This window comes from Paroedura picta, chromosome 7 (assembly GCF_049243985.1).
Source record: "Paroedura picta isolate Pp20150507F chromosome 7, Ppicta_v3.0, whole genome shotgun sequence".
In the NCBI taxonomy this organism is placed as follows: domain Eukaryota; kingdom Metazoa; phylum Chordata; class Lepidosauria; order Squamata; family Gekkonidae; genus Paroedura; species Paroedura picta.
In genome coordinates, this window is record NC_135375.1 from 100,606,563 (window position 1) to 100,628,479 (window position 21,917).

Sequence of the window (21,917 nt, forward strand, 5' to 3'; positions counted from 1 at the left end):
TGAAGACAGGGCTCCTCTGCTTTTAATAAGTGAGCAGGAGAAATAATTAAAGTGAGAGCAAGTTCTCAATGAATACAATGCTCCTCTTCCTTTAAAAAAAGAGCAGGAGAAATAATATCTGCGTGTGGCATTTCTAAATGTAGTTGGTGCTCCTCTACCTTTAATGAGTGAGCAGGGGAGATAATTTCATTGAGTGCAACTTCTCAAAGAAGACAGGGCTCCTCAACATTAGTAAGTGAGCAGGAGAGATAATGTCTTGAGGTGGAACTGCTCAATGAATATGGTGCTCCTCTACCTTTAATAAGAGAGCAGGAGAGGTCATTCCATTGTGCTCAAGATGTCAATGAAGACAGGGCTCCTCTGCTTTTAATAAGTGAGCAGGAGAAATAATTAAAGTGAGAGCAAGTTCTCAATGAATACAATGCTCCTCTTACTTTAAAAAGAGAGCAGGAGAAATAATATCTGCGCGTGGCATTTCTACATGTAGTTGGTGCTCCTCTACCTTTAATGAGGGATCAGGGGAGATAATTTCATTGAGTGCAACTTCTCAAAGAAGACAAGGTTCCTCAACATTTAATAAGTGAGCAGGAGAGCTAATGTCAGGAACTGGAATTGTTCAATTGATATGGTGCTCCTCTAATTTTAATACGAGTGCAGGAGAGGTCATTTCATTGTGCTCAAGATGTCAATGAAGACTGGGCTCCTCTACATTTAAAAAGAGAGCAGGAGAGATAATATAAGCGCGTGCAATTTCGCAATGAATTTAGTGCTCCTCTACCTTTAATGAGTGAGCAGGGGAGATAATTTCATTGAGTGCAACTTCTCAAAGAAGACAGGGCTCCTCAACATTTAGTAAGTGAGCAGGAGAGATAATGTCCTGAGGTGGAACTGCTCAATGAATATGGTGCTCCTCTAACTTTAATAAGAGAGCAGGAGAGATCATTCCATTGTGCTCAAGATGTCAATGAAGACACAGCTCCTCTGCTTTCAATAAGTGAGCAGGAGAAATAATTAACGTGAGAGCAAGTTCTCAATGAATACAATGCTCCTCTTCCTTTAAAAAGAGAGCAGGAGAAATAATATCTGCATGTGGCATTTCTAAATGTAGTTGGTGCTCCTCTACCTTTAATGAGTGAGCAGGGGAGATAATTTCATTGAGTGCAACTTCTCAAAGAAGACAGGGCTCCTCAACATTAGTAAGTGAGCAGGAGAGATAATGTCTTGAGGTGGAACTGCTCAATGAATATGGTGCTCCTCTACCTTTAATAAGAGAGCAGGAGTGGTCATTCCATTGTGCTCAAGATGTCAATGAAGACAGGGCTCCTCTGCTTTTAATAAGTGAGCAGGAGAAATAATTAAAGTGAGAGCAAGTTCTCAATGAATACAATGCTCCTCTTCCTTTAAAAAGAGAGCAGGAGAAATAATATCTCCGTGTGGCATTTCTAAATGTAGTTGGTGCTCCTCTACCTTTAATGAGTGAGCAGGGGAGATAATTTCATTGAGTGCAACTTCTCATAGAAGACAGGGCTCCTCAACATTTAATAAGTGAGCAGGAGAGCTAATGTCAGGAACTGGAATTGTTCAATTGATATGGTGCTCCTCTAATTTTAATACGAGTGCAGGAGAGGTCATTTCATTGTGCTCAAGATGTCTATGAAGACAGGGCTCCTCTGCTTTTAATAAGTGAGCAGGAGAGATAATTAAAGTGAGAGCAAGTTCTCAATGAATACATTGCTCCTCTTCCTTTAAAAAGAGAGCAGGAGAAATAATATCTGCGCGTGGCATTTCTAAATTTAGTTGGTGCTCCTCTACCTTTAATGAGTGAGCAGGGGAGATAATTTCATTGAGTGCAACTTCTCAAAGAAGACAGGGTTCCTCAACATTTAATAAGTGAGCAGGGGAGATAATGTCAGAAACTGGAACTGTTCAATGAATATGGTGATCCTCTAACTTAAATAAGAGTGAAGGAGAGGTCATTTCATAGTGCTCAAGATGTCAATGATGACTGGGCTCCTCTACCTTTAAAAAGAGAGCAGGAGAGATAATATAAGCGCGTGCAATTTCTCAATGATGTTGGTGCTCCTCTACCTTTAATGAGTGAGCAGGGGAGATAATTTCATTGAGTACAACTTCTCAAAGAAGACAGGGCTCCTCAACATTTAATAAGTGAGCAGGAGAGATAATGTCTGGAAGTGGAACTGCTCAATGAATGTGGTGCTCCCCTCTCTTTAATAAGAGAGCAGGAGAGGTCATTCCATTGTGCTCAATATGTCAATGAAGATAGGGCTCCTCTACTTTTAATACGTGAGCAGGAGAATTAATTAAAGTTTGAGCAAGTTCTCAATGAATATAGTGCTCCTCTTCTTTTAAAAAGAGAGTAGGAGAGATAATATATGCGCGTGGCATTTCTAAATGAAGTTGGTGCTCCTCTGTCTTTAATCAGTGAGCCGGGGAGATAATTTCATTAAATGCAACTTCTCAAAGAGGACAGGGCTCCTCTACATTTAATAAGTGAGCAGGAGAGATAATGTCTGGAAGTGGAACTGCTCAATGAATATGGTGCTCCTCTACCTTTAATAAGAGAGCAGGAGAGGTCATTTCATTGTGCGCAAGCTGTCCATGAAGACAGGGCTCCTCTACATTTAATAAGTGAGCAGAAGAGATTATGTCAGGAAATTGAACTGGTCAATGAACATGGTGCTCCTCTCCCTTTAATAAGAGAGCAGGAGAGGTCATTTGATTGTGCTCAAGATGTCAATAAATATGTTGCTCTTCTACCTTTAATAAGAGAGCCGGAGAGGTCATTCCATTGTGCGCAAGCAGTCAATGAAGACAGGGCTCCTCTGCTTTTAATAAGTGAGCAGGAGAATTAATTAAAGTGAGAGCAAGTTCTCAACAAATACAGTGCTCCTCTTGCTTTAAAAAGAGAGCAGGAGAACTAATATCTGCGCGTGGCATTTCTAAATGAAGTTGGTGCTCCTCTACCTTTTATCAGTGAGCAGGGGAGATAATGTCATGAAATTCAACTTCTCAAAGAAGACAGGGCTCCTCAACATTTAATAAGTGAGCAGGAGAGATAATGTCTCGAGGTGGAACTGCTCAATGAATATGGTGCTCCTCTACCTTTAATAAGAGAGCAGGAGAGGTCATTCCATTGTGCTCAAGATGTCTATGAAGACAGGGGTCCTCTACCTTTAAAAAGAGAGCAGGAGAGATAATATAAGCGCGTGCAATTTCTCAATGATATTGGTGCTCCTCTACCTGTAATGAGTGAGCAGGGGAGATAATTTCATTTAGTGCAACTTCTCAAAGAAGACAGGGCTCCTCAACATTTAATAAGTGAGCAGGAGAGATAATGTCTGGAAGTGGAACTGCTCAATGAATGTGGTGCTCCCCTCTCTTTAATAAGAGAGCAGGAGAGGTCATTCCATTGTGCTCAATATGTCAATAAAGATAGGGCTACTCTACTTTTAATACGTGAGCAGGAGAATTAATTAAAGTTTGAGCAACTTCTCAATGAATATAGTGCTCCTCTTCTTTTAAAAAGAGAGTAGGAGAGATAATATATGCGCGTGGCATTTCTAAATGAAGTTGGTGCTCCTCTGTCTTTAATCAGTGAGCAGGGGAGATAATTTCATTAAATGCAACTTCTCAAAGAGGACAGGGCTCCTCTACATTTAATAAGTGATCAGGAGAGATAATGTCAGGAAGTGGAACTGCTCAATGAAGACGGTGCTCCTCTACCTTTAATAAGAGAGCAGCAGAGGTCATTTCATTGTGCTATAGTTGTCAATGAAGATTGGGCTCCTCTACTTTTAATAAGTGAGCAGGAGAATTAATTAAAGTGATAGGAGAATTAATTAAAGTGATCAGGGTTGATAATGTCAGGTAGTGGAACTGCTCAATGAAGACGATGCTCCTCTACCTTTAATAAGAGAGCAGGAGAGTTAATTTTATTGAGCTCAAGTTGTCAATGAAGACTGGTCTCTTCTACCTTTAAAAAGAGAGTTGGAGAGATAATATTAGCGCGTGCAATTTCTCAATGAAGTTGGTGCTCCTCTACATTTAATGAGTGAGCAGGGGAGATAATTTCATTGAGTGCAACTTCTCAAAGATTACAGGGCTCCTCAACATTTAATAAGTGAGCAGGAGAGATAATGTCTGGAAGTGGAACTGCTCAATGAATATGGTGCTCCTCTCCCTTTAATAAGAGAGCAGGAGAGGTCATTTCATTGTGCTCAAGCTGGCAATGAAGACAGGGCTCCTCTGCTTTTAATAGGTGTGCAGGAGAATTAATTAAATTGAGAGCAAGTTCTCAACGAATGCAGTGCTCCTCTTCCTTTAAAAAGAGAGCAGGAGAACTAATATCTGCGCGTGGCATTTCTAAATGAAGTTGGTGCTCCTCTACCTTTAATCAGTGAGCAGGGGAGATAATGTCATGAAATGCAACTTCTCAAAGAATACAGGTCTCCTCTACTTTTAATAAGTGAGCAGAAGAGATAATTAAAGTGATAGCAAGTTCTCAATGAATACAGTGCTCCTCTACCTTTAAAAAGAGAGCAGGAGAGATAATATTAGCGCGTGCTAATTCTCAATGAAATTGGTGCTCCTCTACCTTTAATGAGTGAGCAGGGGAGATAATTTCGTTGAGTGCAACTTCTCAAAGAATACAGGGCTCCTCAACATTTAATAAGTGAGCAGGAGAGATAATGTCAAGAAGTGGAACTGCTCAATGAATATGGTGCTCCTCTAACTTTAATAAGAGAGCAGGAGAGGACATTCCATTGTGCTCAAGATGTGAATGAAGACAGGTCTCCTCTACTTTTAATAAGTGAGCAAGAGAGATAATTTCATCGCATGCAATTTCTCAATGAAGTTGGTGCTCCTCTACCTTTAATGAGTGAGCAGGGGAGATAATTTCATTTAGTACAACTTCTCAAAGAAGACAGGGCTGCTCAACATTGAATAGGTGAGCAGCAGAGATAATGTCAGGAAGTGGAACTGCTCAATGAATATGGTGCTCCTCTACCTTTATTAAGAGACCAGGAGAGGTCATTTCATTGTGCTGAAGATGTCAATGAGGACATGGCTCCTCTACTTTTAATAAGTGAGCAGGGGAATTATTTAAAGTGAGAGCAAGTTCTCAATGAATACAGTGCTCCTCTACCTTTAAAAAGAGTGCAGGAGATATAATATCAGTGCGTGGCATTTCTGAATGAAGTTGGTGCTCCTCGACCTTTAATCAGTGAGCAGGGGAGATAATTTCATTAAATCCAATTTCTCAAAGAGGACAGGGCTCCTCTACATTTATTAAGTGAGCAGGAGAGATAATGTCTGGAATTGGAACTGCTCAATGAATATGGTGCTCCTCTACCTTTAATAAGAGAGCAGGAGAGGTCATTTCATTGTGTTCAAGATGTCAACGAAGACAGGGTTCCTGTACTTTTAATAAGTGAGCAGGAGAGATAATTAAAGTGAGAGCAAGTTCTCAATGAATACAGTACTCCTCTACCTTTAAAAAGAGAGCAGGAGAGATAATATAAGCGCATGCAATTTCTCAATGAAGTTGGTGCTCCTCTACTTTTAATAAGTGAGCAGGAGAATTAATTAAAGTGTGAGCAAGTTCTCAATGAATACAGTGGTCCTGTTCCTTTAAAAAGAGAGCAGGAGAAATAATATCTGCACGTAGCATTTCTAAATGTTTGTGGTACTCTACCTTTAATCAGTGAGCAGGGGAGATAATTTCATTAAATGCAACTTCTCAAAGAAGTCAGGGCTCCTCTACATTTAATACTGTTTAGTAAAGCTTTTGACAAGGTTGCCCATGATGTTCTGATGGATAAGTTGAAGGACTGCAATCTGGATTTTCAGATAGTTAAGTGGATAGGGAATTGGTTAGAGAACTGCACTCAAAGAGTTGTTGTCAATGGTGTTTCATCAGACTGGAGAGAGGTGAATAGCGGGGTACCTCAGGGCTCGGTGTTCAGCCCAGTACTTTTTAACATATTTATTAATGATCTAGATGAGTGGGTGAAGGGACTACTCATCAAGTTTGCAGATGACACCAAATTGGGAGGACTGGCAAATACTCCGGAAGATAGAGACAGAGTCCAACGAGATTCTATGATTCTATGATTCTGGGAGGAAGGCAATCATGTCACACTCACTGCAGATGATGGGATGAGTTTCCTGGAGGTCCATTATAATTTCTAGGCAGTGCAAGTACTAGGGAAATATAATCTACTGATTCTAATTGCTCGGCCAAGAACCCCAGGCTAAGAGCCACAGGCCAAGTCTCTCGCGCCTCTGGCGAGGATCAGCCCTTTTTAATCCTCCCAGCAATCACCCAGCAATCACCTCACCCACTCAGCACAATAGGTTCACCTGGTCAGCAGGAACACTCCCCAGTAGCTCTCTCCACGTGCTCTCAGTTGTCTGAGCTCCTGTGAAGACGGAGCTCCTCTACCTTTAATATGTGAGTAGGATAGATAATTTTAGTGAGTGCTACTTCTCAATGAAAATGGGGCTCCTCTACTTTTAATAAGTGAGCAGGAGAGATAATTTCTTGGAGTGCAGCTTTTCAATGATGAGGGGCTCGTCTACCTTTAGTAAGTGAGCAGGAGAGATAATTTCAGGGAGTGCAACTTCTCAATGAAGAAAGGGCTCCTCTATCTTTAATAACAGCACCCTTTTCAATAACTCAAATATTGAAACAGGGATATACTTAATCGGGACCAGGTGCGAATGCTGAAGCTCATTTGTGATATCTTCACATTTGCCGGTTTGCACTAAAATCGGAGGTAAACAGTAGAAGCTGCTTTGTATTGAATCAGACTCTTGGTCAGTATTTCCTGCTCAGATTGGCAGCATCTCTCAGGCAGAGGTCACCCTTTAACTGAACCTTTTCCTTTGGTGTTGCTTTTGTTGGAATCTGGGACTTCCTGAGTGTCACGTGTAATGTTATTTATTAGTGTTATAGCCACAGGCCTTAACATCATATGATGTACATGTTATAACAACAGTAAAAATATGGAAGTTAGCTAAGAGTTGCTATGACACCATTCTGATGTAACAAAAACAAATAGGCTGCACTCAGCAATGGGTTACAGAACAGAAAGGGGAAAGAATGCCAGGTGATAAATAGATTTATTTTACAAAGCCTCTATGTGTTTTGCATTCTATACTGCAAAAGCCTTCATTTGCTGAGGATAGTTCCAGCACCAGCTGCATGTTCTGATTCCCCCTGATGAAGCCTACACAGTGAAATGTGAAGGGACAGACCATCCTTAGGTAACCTGAACCTCTGGGGAGGGCGGTATATAAATATAATAAATAAATAAACCAGGAATTCTTCATAAATACCCCTTGGAGATCTTAACTTAGAAAACAGCAACAGGAAGCCAATAGACCCAGTCTGACCCAATAAGTCACCAACGTGAAAGGCAAAACAGGGGCATGGGATTGGCAGTATGGACATTGGTAGCTGGGGTGTCCTCCGTCAAAATGTCTCTCTAACAAATCTAGAGAGCCAGTTCGGTGTAGTGGTTAGGAATGCAGACTTCTCATCTGGCATGCCAGGTTTGATTCTGCACTCCCCCACATGCAGCCAGGTGGGTGACTTTGGGCTCGCCATGGCGCTGATAAAGCTGTTCTGACTGAGCAGTGATATCAGGGCTCTCTCAGCCTCATCCACCTCACAGGATGCCTGTTGTGGGGAGAGGAAGCGGAAGGCTACTGTAAGCCGCTTTGAGACTCCTTCGAGTAGAGAAAAATGGCATATAAGAACCAACTCTTCTTCTTAGATGCAGAGTTTTACTCAGGCTAAGGACTAGGCTAGGTACTTTTCTGCATTTTCATTTTCCTTGCTTATAAATTCCAGCTTTTTAATGTCCCGCATGTGTTTTTCTCCCTCTAGTGGATGATTCAGTATTACCCCAGTTTATGCCCAGCATAAAAATCTGTTGTGAGCCTCTTGTGGTGCAGAGTGGTAAGCAGCAGAAATGCTGTCTGAAGCTGTCTGTCCATGAGATTGGGAGTTCAATCCCAGCAGCCGGCCAAGGTTGACTCAGTCTTCCATCCTTCGAAGGTTGGTAAAATGAGTACCCAGGTTGCTGGGGAGGTAAAACTGTAATGACTGGGGAAGGGAATGGCACACCACCCTGTACTGAATCTGCCATGAAAACTCTAGAGGGCGTCACCACAAGGGTCAGACATGACTCGGTGCTTGCACAGGGGATACCTTTACCTTTATTGTGGATGTAAACCTGTGTAATACAGAACTGACCACAAGAGGGTGCAAAATATGTATGGAACAGATCCCCCCACTTCCCCAAAGCCAGGAATTTTCAAGAGAGGGTAACCCAAGGTTATTCATAGCAGTCAGACTTGACCTTCTTAATTGTTCCATCACTGCCTTTCCATGCAGATTTATTCTGAAACCAAACCAAGTGGGCAAACAGTGCGCGACACTCCAAGGCACAGAAGTGAGATCGGCATCGTGTTACGAGAAAAACCATTGGATCTGCGAGAGGAAAATTTGATCATTTGTTGGACAGAAAAAAGCCAACGCCCAACAGAAGAGCAGGAGCGGCATGGACATTCCTTCTTGATGATTAAAATGGAGAACATTTTTTGATGTTAGATTCAAGTGGGTGTGTTGGCCTGAAGTAGCACAACAAATATAGAGTCCAATAGGACCTTCAAGACCAATAAAGATTTATTCAAGGTGTCGAAAGCTCACGCCTTGAATAAATCTTTGTTGCTCTTAAAGTTCCTATTGGACCCCATCTTTTGATGTTGTTAACAATGTATTATTATTATCGTTATTATTCTTGCAGTTATTTATATAATGCTATCAGTAAATGCAGCGTATTGTTAGCATAAGAAAAAAAGATCCATGCCCCAGGTTCTATCTGCCTAGTACATTTTCATCCCATCCTTTCATCCTAGATATATATTGAAATTATCCCTCTTCTCTTGTGCATTTCAGCATCTTCTTTGTGCGTTCACCTTCTGTGTTGGCCATTTTGGGGTTGGCTCCACCTGTCATGTCCCATGTCAACCTGTCCCATGGTCTCCTGGCCTGCAGGTGCAACCCTCCCGGCTGTCCCTCCATCCGGAGGATCTTTGTTTTTTTAACTGGCCTTCCAGCTGTGGCAGAGCCCCTTACCTGAGTATTTCGCCTTAACTATAAGCAAACTGTAGTTTATATGGAGGTATTTTCACACCTGCTATTTAGCCAGGTTAGCTGGTTCTGCTTTTCACACCCTTTTGGATCAAACGTTTTTTTCCTGGAAACGGGATTTCCCACGCAGTATTGGGGGTGGGCCTGAGCCTACATAAGTCTTCTCCCCCACCCCTTGAACCCCATCTATGACAATCCCTGGTTCTGTGAGTCCCTGCTGATAGTGCTGTGAGCACCTGCAATAAACTTAAGCTTTGTTCATACAGCCTGGGACTGTGCCTTGTTGGTTCCAACGGTGAGTTTCTGGACTGCATTCCGTGGGTTGTGACACTGCCCCCCACAACAGCCATTTTGTCATTGGCTCTGCCACGGCCATGTTGTGGTTGTACCCCCCACCCTGTGTCGGATTTCTAATGGTGCCCACAGGCTCAGAAAGGTTGGGGACCCCTGCTCTAACTTGATGCTGACTGAATGTCTTGGGAGCCATGTGTGCCTCTTCTGAGCACTGTTCCCAAACGCGGTATGCCCCTTATGTCCAGGGAAGTGAGAAGGTAAGGTTGCTAGCCTCCAGGTAGGGCCTGAAACTCTCATGAAATTACAATCGATCTCTAGATCACTTCCCCTGGAGAAAATGGCTGCCTTGGAGGGTGGACTCTATGGTATTTATGATTTCCACTGGTCATTGGCAGTTGATTGGTGGTGTTGGAAGGGTTATAAGAGCCGGGTTGGGAAACTCCTGAGATTTGGGGGTGGAGACTGGGGAAGACAGGGACCTCATTGGAGTACAATACCATGGAGTCTGTCTTCCAAAGCATCATTTCCCCCCTAGGGAACTGATCTCTTTGGTCTGGAGATGAGCCATGACTCTAGAGCCAAGATTACCTGGAAGTGTTAACACATCTAATGATATTACACCCTGCTGACACTCCCCTCCTTAAACCTAGGGATGCCAGCCCCTTGGTGAGACCTGGGGATCCCCTGGAATTATACTTAATTTCTTTCACCCTCAAAATTTTATATGAAACTAGGGGCCAAGCCTGTTGTGGTGCAGAGTGGTAAGGCAGCAGACATGCGGTCTGAAAGCTCTGCCCATGAGGCTGGGAGTTCAATCCCAGCAGCTGGCTCAAGGTTGACTCAGCCTTCCATCCTTCCGAGGTCAGTAAAATGAGTACCCAGCTTGCTGGGGGGTAAATGGTAATGACTGGGGAAGGCACTGGCAAACCACCCCGTATTGAGTCTGCCATGAAAACGCTAGGGGGCATCACCCCAAGGGTCAGACATGACCCAGTGCTTGCACAGGGGATACCTTTACCCTTTTTAGGGGCCAAGCCCATTGCATTCAGGAATACAACAAGTGCTAGATCATGTGTGTGGGTGGAAGAACTCTGCAGATGGCCTTCCCCCTCCCCCCAGGACCTGGAAAGGCTGCAAACAGCTGTTAGGGAACTCACTGACAGGGGCAGCTCTCACGCGGCAGGCATCTGCAGCCTCCTAGCCTTGGAGGGAAGTGGAAGGAGGAGGGGTGGTCAGGGGTGGGCGATGGAAGGCAATTGGCTGGCCACTGGACAGACAGGCAAGCCGGTTGGAGGAAGATGCACTCAGGGTCAGGACAGCCGCCCTGAGTGGGTGTTAAGCGCTGAGTGGCCCTTAAGCCATGAGACACGCTCCTCCCACAAGACCTTACCAGAAATATTAAGTGGAACAGATTTTAAAAGGTTCTACAGTTCTACTCACACAGCTTGTACCATGGTGTTGCATATTTTAGGGTATCATACCATTGTCGTGAGGCTCTTCTGGCTGACGTAATTGCAAATGGGGCTCTTAGGGTTGCTAACTCCAGGTTGGGAAATTCCTGAAGAATTAGGGTGGGGTATAGAGCGTCAGAAGGGTGGGGTTTGGGGAGGGGAGGGGAAGGAACTGGGCAGCCATTGTTCTCCAGGAGAACCAATCTCTGTGGCCTAAAGATCAGTTGAAACTGTTACAAGAAATAACCTGTCACACATTGTGACAGAGAATTAGATGCTTTAAGTCAGTGGTCCCCAACCTTTTTATCACCAGGGACCGGTCAACGCTTGACAATTTCACTGAGGCTTGGGAGGGTAGTCTTTTGCTGAGGGACATCGCCACTGCCTGAGCCCCTGCTCCACTTGCTTTCCTGACGGTGCCCCTGACTTCCTGCTGCCCGCTGGGGAGCACTGCCAGCAGCAGCTGCGCAGTGCCATGCTGATGGGGGCCCCCAGCTATGGTGGCCACTGGACTGCACCAAAGGTGAGCCAGAGGCAGAGTGGCAGGGGAGGCAGCAGCTGGGGAGGAGGACGAGGAGGAGCTGCGGCCGAGTACTGACTGATCCACGGACCGGTACTGGTTACCGGACCGGTACTGGTCTCCGGACCGGGGGTTGGGGACCATTGCTCTAAGTGACAGGAGTGAGAGGCTGGTTACAGCGCCATCCTCCTGTGATTGCCAGGGGCCACCCACCAGAACTCAGGCAACGTAGATTGTCATTGAATGCAGAATACATTTTATTTAAAAAGAAACAATTTAAACTAGCAATTCTTAACAATAACATTATAAAGTCTGAGAGGAATCCATTGTGGAGCAAAATAGACATACAACCTGTCTAGCAGAGAGCGAAAAGCAGAGCTTGGGGGTGGAGAATGCAAGTCAAATGCAAATTTTTCAGATTATACTAAACTGGGAGGGGCAGCGAACACAACAGAAGACCGAATCAGAATACAGGATGGTCTTGATAGGCTCAAGAACTGGGCTAAACAAAATGAAATTCAAAAGGGACACTTTACTCTGCTTTGGTTCGGCCTCACTTGGAGTACTGTGTTCAGTTTTGGGCACCCCAGTTGAAGAGGGATGTAGACAAACTGGAGTGTGTCCAGAGGAGGGCAACAAAGATGGTGAGGGGTTTGGAGACAAAGACGTATGAGGAAAGGTTGGGGAAGCTTGGTCTATTTAGCCTGGAGAGGGGATCTGATAGCCATCTTCAAGTATTTAAAAAGGTGCCGTGTAAAGGATGGAGCAGAGCTGTTCTCTCTTGCCCTGAAGGGACGGACCAGAACCAATGGGATGAAATTAATTCAAAAGAAATTCCTTCTAAACACCTGGAAGAAGTTCCTGAGAGAGTGGTTTCTCAGTGGATCAGGCTTCCTCGGGAAGTGGTGGGTTCTCCATCTTTGGAGATTTTAAACAAAGGCTGAATAGCCATCCGGCAGGCTGATTCTGTGAAGATTCAAGTGGGTGGCAGGTTACAGTGGATGAGCGATTGGGATGTGAGTGTTCTGCATAGTGCAGGGGGTTGGACTAGATTAACCAGGAGGTCCCTTCCAACTCTATGATTCTATGATTCTAAGTCCAGCTTATATCTGGGTGGTCTGCCTGGTGCCAAGAGAAACCCAGACTGAGGCCAGTTTGCTTTTTGCTTAAATTTCCAAACTCCTAGTCTGGCATGGCTCGGCTTGAGACAACGCCGAGTGGGCAGGCTTAACGTGAGAGATGAGAAGATTTTTCCTGAGCTGGCATGAGACAAAGACCAGGGGGATGTGATAAATGAGGCAATTTGGCATTTGCTTCCAGATGATGATGAGTCACAAGGGTTGCTGAATAGACTATTAAAAATGGCCATGACCATGACCGTGAGGGAAGTGGGATAAAATTCCTGAAAAGGGGAAGCTTGCCCATTGCCTCAGGTGGAGACCTGGAATTGCAAGAACTTCCATTGACTTGTTAATATGATTTCTCTCGGGTAATGTGTATGTGTGTGGAGAAGAATGGCAGATCCAGGGGTTTATTTCTCAATGTTTCCCAGTTTGCTCTTGCTACAGTCCTTTCTTCCCCTGGGAGGAGTGACATCAGGCTATGAGAAGTTCAGTTGTGGGGTTTGCCTGTGCGTAGCCAAACCTGAGCCAGTTCCCTGGGGTGAACACTGACATTTGGGGTCCCTCCTTAGCCTTGATGCAGTTGCATAGAGGAGAGGCACGTCATTTGCTGCCTGGGAAGAAAGGCACCTCTAATATGGAGGAGTTCTCTCGGCCTTACAAAACATCAGGAGATCTTTAGACCCACCTGAAGGCTGGTAACCTTGTTCTTCAAAGCCACAAATCTCTTGCAAGCAGATGCTGCTTTAGCAGTATAAAAATGAGGGACAGAGAGTCAGTACTTTGGAGTGGCAGCAATAAGTGTATTTTGCTAACAGAACAAACTTAGTACTAAACTTAGTACTAAATCCATGGCGACACTAGGGCTTTCGCAATTTGTTGCCGGGCCCACCCATCACGCCGGCCACACACTCGACTTGATTTTCGGCGCTGGGATAGAGGTGGATCTGGATACAGCTTTAGCTGTGCCGTGGTCAGACCACTATGCCCTGCGGGCCCGGCTCAGGATACCACCCCCCCCCCAGTTGGGCGGCGGGCGCATTCTAGCCCGCCCGCGGAGACTTATGGATCCAACTGGATTCCGGAATGCTCTGCGGGACCCGATGCCTCCTGGCGACTCACTAGCGGCTTTGGTGGCGGACTGGCAGTCCCGCCTGACAGCTGCTATAGATGAGATCGCCCCTAAACGTCCTCTCTGCCCTCGACTCAAACGGGCTCCCTGGTACACCGGGGAGCTACGGGAGAAGAAAAGGGAAGTGAGACGACTGGAGCGAGTGTGGCGGAAGACTCGCGACGAAGCTACGAGAACATCTTATCGCACGCTTATGAGGGCGTATGAGATGGCGGTGAAAGTGGCAAAACGTGAATTTTTTGCCACGGAAATCGCGTCCGCAAGCTCTCGTCCGGCCCAATTATTTAGGGTAGTTAGATCCCTTACCGCCCTTGAGGGGCGCCAAAATAATAGCAAATTGGAACTCGGCCGTGAGGCATTTGCGAGCTATTTTGCGGACAAAATCTCGTCTCTCCGCCACGATCTTCCCGCCACAGTTAATACAGTAAATGAACTGGAGGCCTGTTGGCCGCATTTGGAGGTGACGTTTGATGGCTTCAGACGGCTCTCTTTATCCGAAGTGGACAAGTTGCTAGGCTCAGTTAGGGCGACCACTTGCCCCCTTGACCCCTGTCCATCATGGCTCCTCAAAGGAGGCGGCCAGAAGATAGGAGGCCAGCTCAGGGACATTATCAACCTCTCCCTGGAGTCCGGGGAGTTCCCTGAGCAGCTGAAGGGGGCAGTGGTTCACCCTCTCCTGAAAAAATCTACGCTGGATCCGCGGGACCCTGCCAGCTATCGCCCAGTGTCGCACTTGGCGTTCCTGGGCAAGATGGTTGAAAGGGCCGCGGCAGACCAGCTCCTGGCATTCTTGGAAGAAACTTCGGCATTCGATCCATATCAGTCTGGCTTTCGACCTGGCCACGGGGTGGAGACGGTGCTGGTCGCCCTGTTGGATGACCTCCGTCGCCAGCTGGATAAGGGCGGGTCGGCAGTGCTGGTTCTTCTGGACCTGTCGGCCGCTTTTGACATCGTGGACCACGAGCTGTTGGTCCACCGCCTTGCAGGCACGGGGATACGGGGCACAGCGTTACGCTGGATACGCTCCTTTCTCCAGGACCGGACCCAGAGGGTTGCAGTGGGAGATGAGTTCTCGCGTTCCTATAGACTCCCTTGTGGGGTCCCTCAGGGTGCGGTCCTCTCCCCCACATTATTCAACATCTTTATGCGCCCTCTGGCCCAGCTGGTACGGAGTTTTGGACTGGGTTGCCACCAGTACGCTGATGACACCCAGCTCTATCTCCTCATGGACGGCCGCCCGGACTCCCCCCCGGAACCATTCGCCAGATGTTTGGAAGCAGTGACAGAATGGTTCGAGCAGAGTCGCCTGAAACTCAACCCCTCCAAGACGGAGGTCCTGTGGCTGGGACGTAGGAGGCAGGACCAGGAAGCGCGCTTACCCACCCTGGCAGGGACGCAACTCACCATCACGTCCCAGGCCAGGAACTTGGGTGTGGCCATTGATGCCTCCCTGACTTTGGAGGCGCAGGTCAAAAAAGTAGCGGGCCAGGCGTTTTTCCACCTTCGCCAGGCCCGACTATTAGCGCCCTATCTGTCCCCCGAACACTTAGCCACAGTGATCCATGCAACGGTCACCTCCAGAATAGATTTCTGTAACTCGCTCTACGCGGGCCTTCCCTTGTCCTTGATCCGGAAACTTCAGCTAGTGCAAAACGCAGCTGCTAGGGTCCTTACTGGCACATCTTGGAGGGCCCACATCCAGCCAGTGCTGAGGCAGCTGCACTGGTTGCCAATTGCTGCCCGGATCCGGTTCAAGGTTCTGGTTCTAACCTTCAAGGCTTTACGCGAGTTGGGACCCACATACCTGAGGGACCGCCTATCGCCCTATGCCCCTCGCAGGGCCTTGCGCTCTGCGGGTGAAAACCTGTTGGTCGTTCCCGGCCCTAGGGAAGCACGCCTGGCCTCGACCAGGGCCAGGGCCTTTTCGGTCCTGGCCCCGACCTGGTGGAATGAGCTCCCGGGAGAGCTGCGGGCCCTGCGGGATCTTTCAACATTCCGCAGGGCCTGCAAGACGGAGCTCTTCCGCCAGGTTTATGGTTGAGGCCGGGGCTGATAATAGATCTATGCCTCCCCCGGGGACTCGGGTTCTGGACCCGAAGCAAAACATCATCAGGACCTCCTCTCCACCCGCTAGTAGTGGGAGGGAGGGGGGGAGTTGAGCTGCCATTCTTGCCATGCCGGCAATATTGGCAATGTTATTATTGTTTTATGGGGTTTTAATGGGGAATTGCGATATTGTTACCCGCCACGAGCCGCAAGGGAGTGGCGGGCTATAAATCTAATAATAATAATAATAATAATAATAATAATAAATATTTCAAAGCTGTATGATGGACATTTCTGGAGTGATTTCCCCCTCCCCCCAGTACCTTCTGTGCTAAACGAGAGAGGAAATAGCTAGGAAAAAGGGGATATTTGTGGCTTTTATTGCATCCCTGAGCTCACCAGCATCTCCTGCTGTTTTCACTGGCTTGCCTTTCTGAGTGGTAAGAAATTCCAGTGGTTGGACTGTACAAGGTCTGTAATGTGCAGGTAGTCAGACTGCTAGGATTATCTCTCTCTTCTCAATAAAACTATTGTATTCTTTAAGCAGTCGGTGCTTTGCCCCTCCTCTGCATATTTAAACTCTGCCAACACCTAGGGCCATTCCGCACAGTGCTAATGTTGCTGAAGTGTAACTGTTGTGAAACGCTATTTTTTTTTTACATTATGCACGATGTTGTACACAATCCACAACACTCCTGCAACACTCCCGCAAAAAGCACTTCAATGTAGCGCTTTTTGGGTAATCGTAAAAAGTGGATCCCCCCTAAAAAAAACGCTTGATTCCTGAGAACAACCTGCAACACATCTGAAAAAGACATGTGCGTTCTCCAGATAGCGGTAGAAAGAATGTTCCTTCTTCGCTCCCACCCCCAAGTTTCCGGGAGACAGGGAAGGCTTTTTCCCCCCTTTAAGCCGCCGATAGCAATGAACACGCGAGCACGTGGCTTCTTTAACTAAAGTTCCTGGACAACTAATGCAGTAGTGCCAAACAGAAAGCACCCTTCTTCAAATGTATTAAAACTTTCCAAACGCCGTCACACACAGTCATTGCTCAAATAAAAATATTTTTTTAATGGAAACGCATGTCAACGAATACACGTGAACACAGCATGTTTTGTCTGATAAAGGAATGTTTGGGGAAGAGAAACCGAAAGACGGCTCTCTATGGAGCAATGAGTAAACACATATTTGTTGCCACTTGTATTTTTGGGTTTTTTAAAAAAACAATTAAAGGGAAAAGGGTTTTTTGGTGGCACTAGGATATCGATTTCATTGGCTTTTCAGTTTGATTGATGGCCAGAGGCTGGCAGAAACGGTACAAATTATGTCTCATTTGCAGCGATTCAGGCAAAACTGAAAACTTGTTGGTAACGAAAACAGCGCTAGTGGGAGAGCCTTTTGTCCTCTAGAAATGTCTGTGTGCGTTATCAAGACCTGCCGGTATTAATTGTAGCACTTTACGATAGCACTTACATTTAGCTACATTGGCGTTTGTGCGGAATGGCCCCTACTCAACCAACACAAGAAAATCTAGTCCCTAATTATTTTGAAGTGACTCTCAGATTTAATGCTGGCTCCTCAATTAATTATATCCCCAGTTAACTGAATACCATTAAATTGTGTGAAACTCTGATTAATCAACGGATTAAGCATCAACAAGACCAACACCTTTAAATAAGTAATTTCAATTATTAATTCACAAGTCCTGCCATAAAATCTCAAATTAATAATCTTTAAGAGAGCTAGCTTCATATAGTGGTTAAGAGTGGTGGCCTCTAATCTGACAAGCCGTGTTTGATCCTCCACATGCAGCCAGCTGGGTGAGTTTGGGCATCACAGTTCTCTCAAAGCTCTCTCTGCCTGACCTACCTCCAGGGTATTTGTTGCATGGAGAGGAAGGGTGGACAATTGTAAGCTGCTTTGTGACTCCTTTGGGTAGTAAAAAAAACCCAGCTCTTCTTCTTACTTCCTTGAACTATTTCACTTTCAAAAGGTATGCTGATTGAAGTGAAACTCTAACGATACAGGGACACAAGCCCAGGACATTTGGCCTACCAGCTGTGGGTTTGATTCTCACGAAGGAGAAGTGAAATCAAAGTGGGGACTCAAAGAGTCCAAAGAGCAGGAGTGGAAAGTTCAAAACAATCCCTTATTGCTTGGCTAACCCGAAAGTGGATGTTTGCCTTTCCCCCAGCTATTAATGACACCCACGTACTGCAGAAATCCAGACAGAAGGCGTGTCTTTGCCTGCTACCTAAAGTTCATCAGCAGTTGCTGTCCACAGTGGGCTAAACAGGTGCTTTCCCCAGTCTATGTAGGGCACCAGACTTTGTGAAACCCGGGGTTTCTTTTCATATCACCTGGAAGGGTGATATGACCATAAATCGTGTTGACCTGCTCTCCACTCCCAAAATGACCAATGCATGGGCATGGATGGGGTGGGAAGGGGGCCCCGGCTGGGTGTGTACCCAGTGATGCTTCCCAACCCTATTCTGAACAATTACTCCACTTCTGGGGTTTCTCAAAGCCTGATGAATGTTTCAGGGGTTTCTCAATGGTAAAAGAATTGAGAAGGGATGATGTAGGATAACAGCAAAGGTGGTCAAATGTGCTATGAGGTCACAGCTGCCTTCTGGCGATCCCAGGTGGGTTTTCAAGGCAAGAGATGTTCAGAGATGGTTTGCTATTGCCTGCCTCTGTGTCACAATCCTGGTATTCTTTAGAGGTCTCTCATCCAAATACTAGCCAGAGTCAACGTTTAGATATCAAGAGCGGATGAGATGGGTCTAGAAGAAGAAAAGAAGAGTGTTTTTTCTGTACCTCAGTTATTACCACTGGAAGGAGTCTCAAAGTGGCTTACCATCGCCTACCCCCTCCTCTCCCCACAGCAGACATCCTGTGAGGTAGGTCGACTGAGAGAGCTCTGCGAGAACTGTGAATGGCCCAAGGTCACCCACCAGGCCTCATGTGTCTGACGACTCCCTCCTGTGTGTTCCGTAGGAAGTGCTTTGTGCTGCCTCTTAGCCTAAGAGGAAGAAGAGTTGGTTTTTACATCCCACTTTTCACTACCTGAAGGAGTCTCATAGTGGCTTACAATTGCCTTCCCTTCTTCCCCCCCCACAGCAGACACCCTGTGAGGGAGGTGGGGCTGAGGGAGCTCTGACAGGACTGCTCAGTGAAATTAGCACTATAACAGCTGTCACCCAGCTGGCTGCATGTGTAGGAGCAGGGAATCAAACCCGACTCGCAAGAGTAGAAGCTGCTGCTCTTAACCACTACACCAAGCAGGCTCAGACTTCAGAGGGGGACTATAGAGAGGCAGAGAGATAGAGAGGCCAAGACCCTGAGTGAGCTTTCCTTTCTACTGATCTGATGCTGTCTCTGAGGAAATCTTCCTTCCTTCTAACTGACACCTTCTCTCACCATCCTCTCAGCACCATGTGGGCAAGACATGCTTCCCGCATCTCCATCCAACTCAGTTTATTCAGATTAGAATCCTGTCCCTACTCTGTACTGTGTAGAATGGAATTTCCTAACCGTAAAAGACTCATAGAATCATAGAGTTGGCAGATACCTCCAGGGTCATCTAGTCCAATCCCCTGCACGATGCAAGAAATGCACAATTACCTGCCTACACACAGTGACCCCAGATGATCCCCCCCCCCCAAACCAGAATCCTTGGTTAGTCTGGCCTGGAAGAAATTTGCCTCCTGGCCCCAAAATGGTGATTGGCATTTCTCTGGGCGTGCATGAAAGGGTCACAACAGCTAAGCACCAACACAGCCCTTCCTGCCCACCCACTCACAATCTACCTAAGTTCACAGAATCAGCAGTTCTGTCAGATGGCTATCTAGCCTTTGCTTAAAACTTCAGGGACTAAAGAGGAACTAAAGAGGCTTTTCTTAGCAGCACACACAGACCAGATCGACTCATATTCATTCATTCATTCATTCATTCATTCATTCATTCATTCATTCATTCATCCATCCATCCATCCATCCATCCATCCATCCATCCATCCATCCATCCATCCATCCATCCATCCATCTCTAGCCCACCCTTTCTGCAAGTGGGCTTGGGGCACCTTACAACACATACCACCATATTTAAAAGATAAGAAAATATGTATTGTGGAAGGCGTTCATGGACGGAATCTACTGGCATTTGTAGTTTTCTCGGGTTTTGCGTCTAACGTTTTGCCTTCATCTGTGGCTGGCGTCTTCAGAGGTCTGCCACAGCAAGATGTGCAAATGTGGCATAGAGCAACACACATATTACTGTGACAAACCTCTCAAAATGCCTGCTACAGATGCAGGTGAAATGTTAGAAGCAAAAACTATCAGAGCTCAGACCCGCAACCAGAGAAAACTACAAAAGCCACATAATGCAGTGTTTTAAAATTTAACATTTCTATTTCTTCTGTAAAAAGATGGATTGTTTCGTTCAAGTCCTCTTCTTGGTCTTGATGGATTCCACAGGCATGTGAGGAAATCAGCATGGAGACGGAAGAGAGAGAGAGAGAGAGAGAGAGAGAGAGAGAGAGAGAGAGGGCACCCGAATGAGTGAAGATGGAGGGAGGTCTGTGATGTTAATTTCTTGGTGTTAGTATCCTGGCCTCAACTGTAGGCAGGGACCGCTTCTGCACGAGGGATATGACTGCAATCACTGCTTGTTTGGGCACCAGTCTAATTCCTGCTTCCAGACAGAATTGGGCCCAGTCCAAGATGGTCCCAGGCCTGGTGCAACTCAGGCCCTCACCTGCCCCACAGCAAGGGAACATGGAGAAATCCACCTGGTGGAATAACTCTGTCTTGCAGGCCCTCCAGAACTGTTTCATGTCCTTGGGCAGAGCGTTCCACCAGGTGGGACTCAGGACTGAAAAGGCCCTCGCTCTGGTTGAAGCCAGTTTTGCTTCTTTTGGGTTGGGGATTCTGAGCAGCTGCTGCTCACTGGATCTTAGCACTCTTTGGGTGTATAGTGGAGGAGGTGGTCCCATAAGTACAGGGGTCTCGGCCTGTTTAGAGCTTTAACAGTTAATACCAGAACCTTGCAACATCCTCCTCACCCACTATCTATGTATGAAAGCTGGTGACTTCTGTTTCAGTGTATGTGAAGAATATGCATGCACATGAAATAAGGGGGCCAGTCCCCAGGTGGGACTTGGGGATCCCCTGGAATTATAGCTCATTTCCAGACTAAAGAGATCAGTTCCTCTGTAGAAAATACCTGCTTGGGCGGGTGGGCTCCATAGCATTAGACTCCTCTGAGGTCCCCCACCCCAAATCCCACCCACTCCTGGCTCTACTCCCAAAGTCTCCAGGTATTTCCCAACCCAGAGCTGGCAACCTTTTGACAGTTTATACCCAGAATAGAACCTCATTGGTCTTAAAGGTGTCACTGGTCTCAAATTTTGTTCTGCTGCTTCAGACCAATGGGGCTACCCATGTCAATCTGTAACATGAGCTCACTCAAGGGACATTATATTTTTGTCTTTTCCTTCCTGTTTTCTCTCCTTCCTCATTCCTGAATATCTAGCCCCTGTCTTGTGGGCCTTTGTTATGCTGCTTTCCTTATTGTCTTCCTTTTTGTTGCATGAATGATGAAAGATTAACTCAGCTTTCACCCCTGCTGCTAGTGACAGTGAAATGGTTACTCTGCCTAGGCACGAGTATGACTTCCTCATTTCAATGTAGAGATCAGCGTCTCAGTGCCAGAAGTACCATTTCTTCTACAATGCTGTTTGCTCAAGTTTTATAAACCTCAAGAAGAATGTTAGAAACAATTGGAAACAGATGTCTGTTTTAGGGATGGGCATAAATTGGCTCACAAACTAAAGTTCTTAACTAATTATGGCTAGTTTATGGTTCACAGACTGAGGTTTGAGACAGGTCAATCAGCACGAAATGTCCACAGGCTTTCAAGCAGTTTGTGGAGGTTTGTGCTAGTTTGTGAATGGATACATTTCTAGGCAGACTGTTTCTGCTCAATCAAAATGTTAACCAGACTTCAAAAGCGGGGGGAGACGCCCTGTGTGGTTGATTTATGAAGCCTGCAGGGGGTCCATTCTGTATACTTCTGAACCTAGAGATGATGTTTCCCCCCAAAAGCACTTTCTGGAGGGCATCTTTGGAGGGGGGAATAACCTGGACTGCTAAATCCCATCTATACA

At 46.2% G+C, this 21,917-nt stretch overlaps 1 protein-coding gene across 3 annotated transcripts in view; it reads left to right on the forward strand.

Moving 5' to 3' along the window:
• LOC143841422 (C-type lectin domain family 5 member A-like) overlaps positions 1 to 9,449 on the forward strand; it is a 135,549-nt gene extending 126,100 nt beyond the window's left edge. For all 3 annotated transcript variants that reach the window (XM_077345709.1, XM_077345710.1, XM_077345708.1), the window contains one exon: positions 8,426 to 9,449. In XM_077345709.1, the coding sequence (XP_077201824.1) occupies positions 8,426 to 8,540 (115 nt within the window). In that variant the 3' untranslated portion in view covers positions 8,541 to 9,449. The remainder of the gene's footprint in view (positions 1 to 8,425) is intronic.
• The last annotated feature ends 12,468 nt before the right edge of the window (positions 9,450 to 21,917 follow it).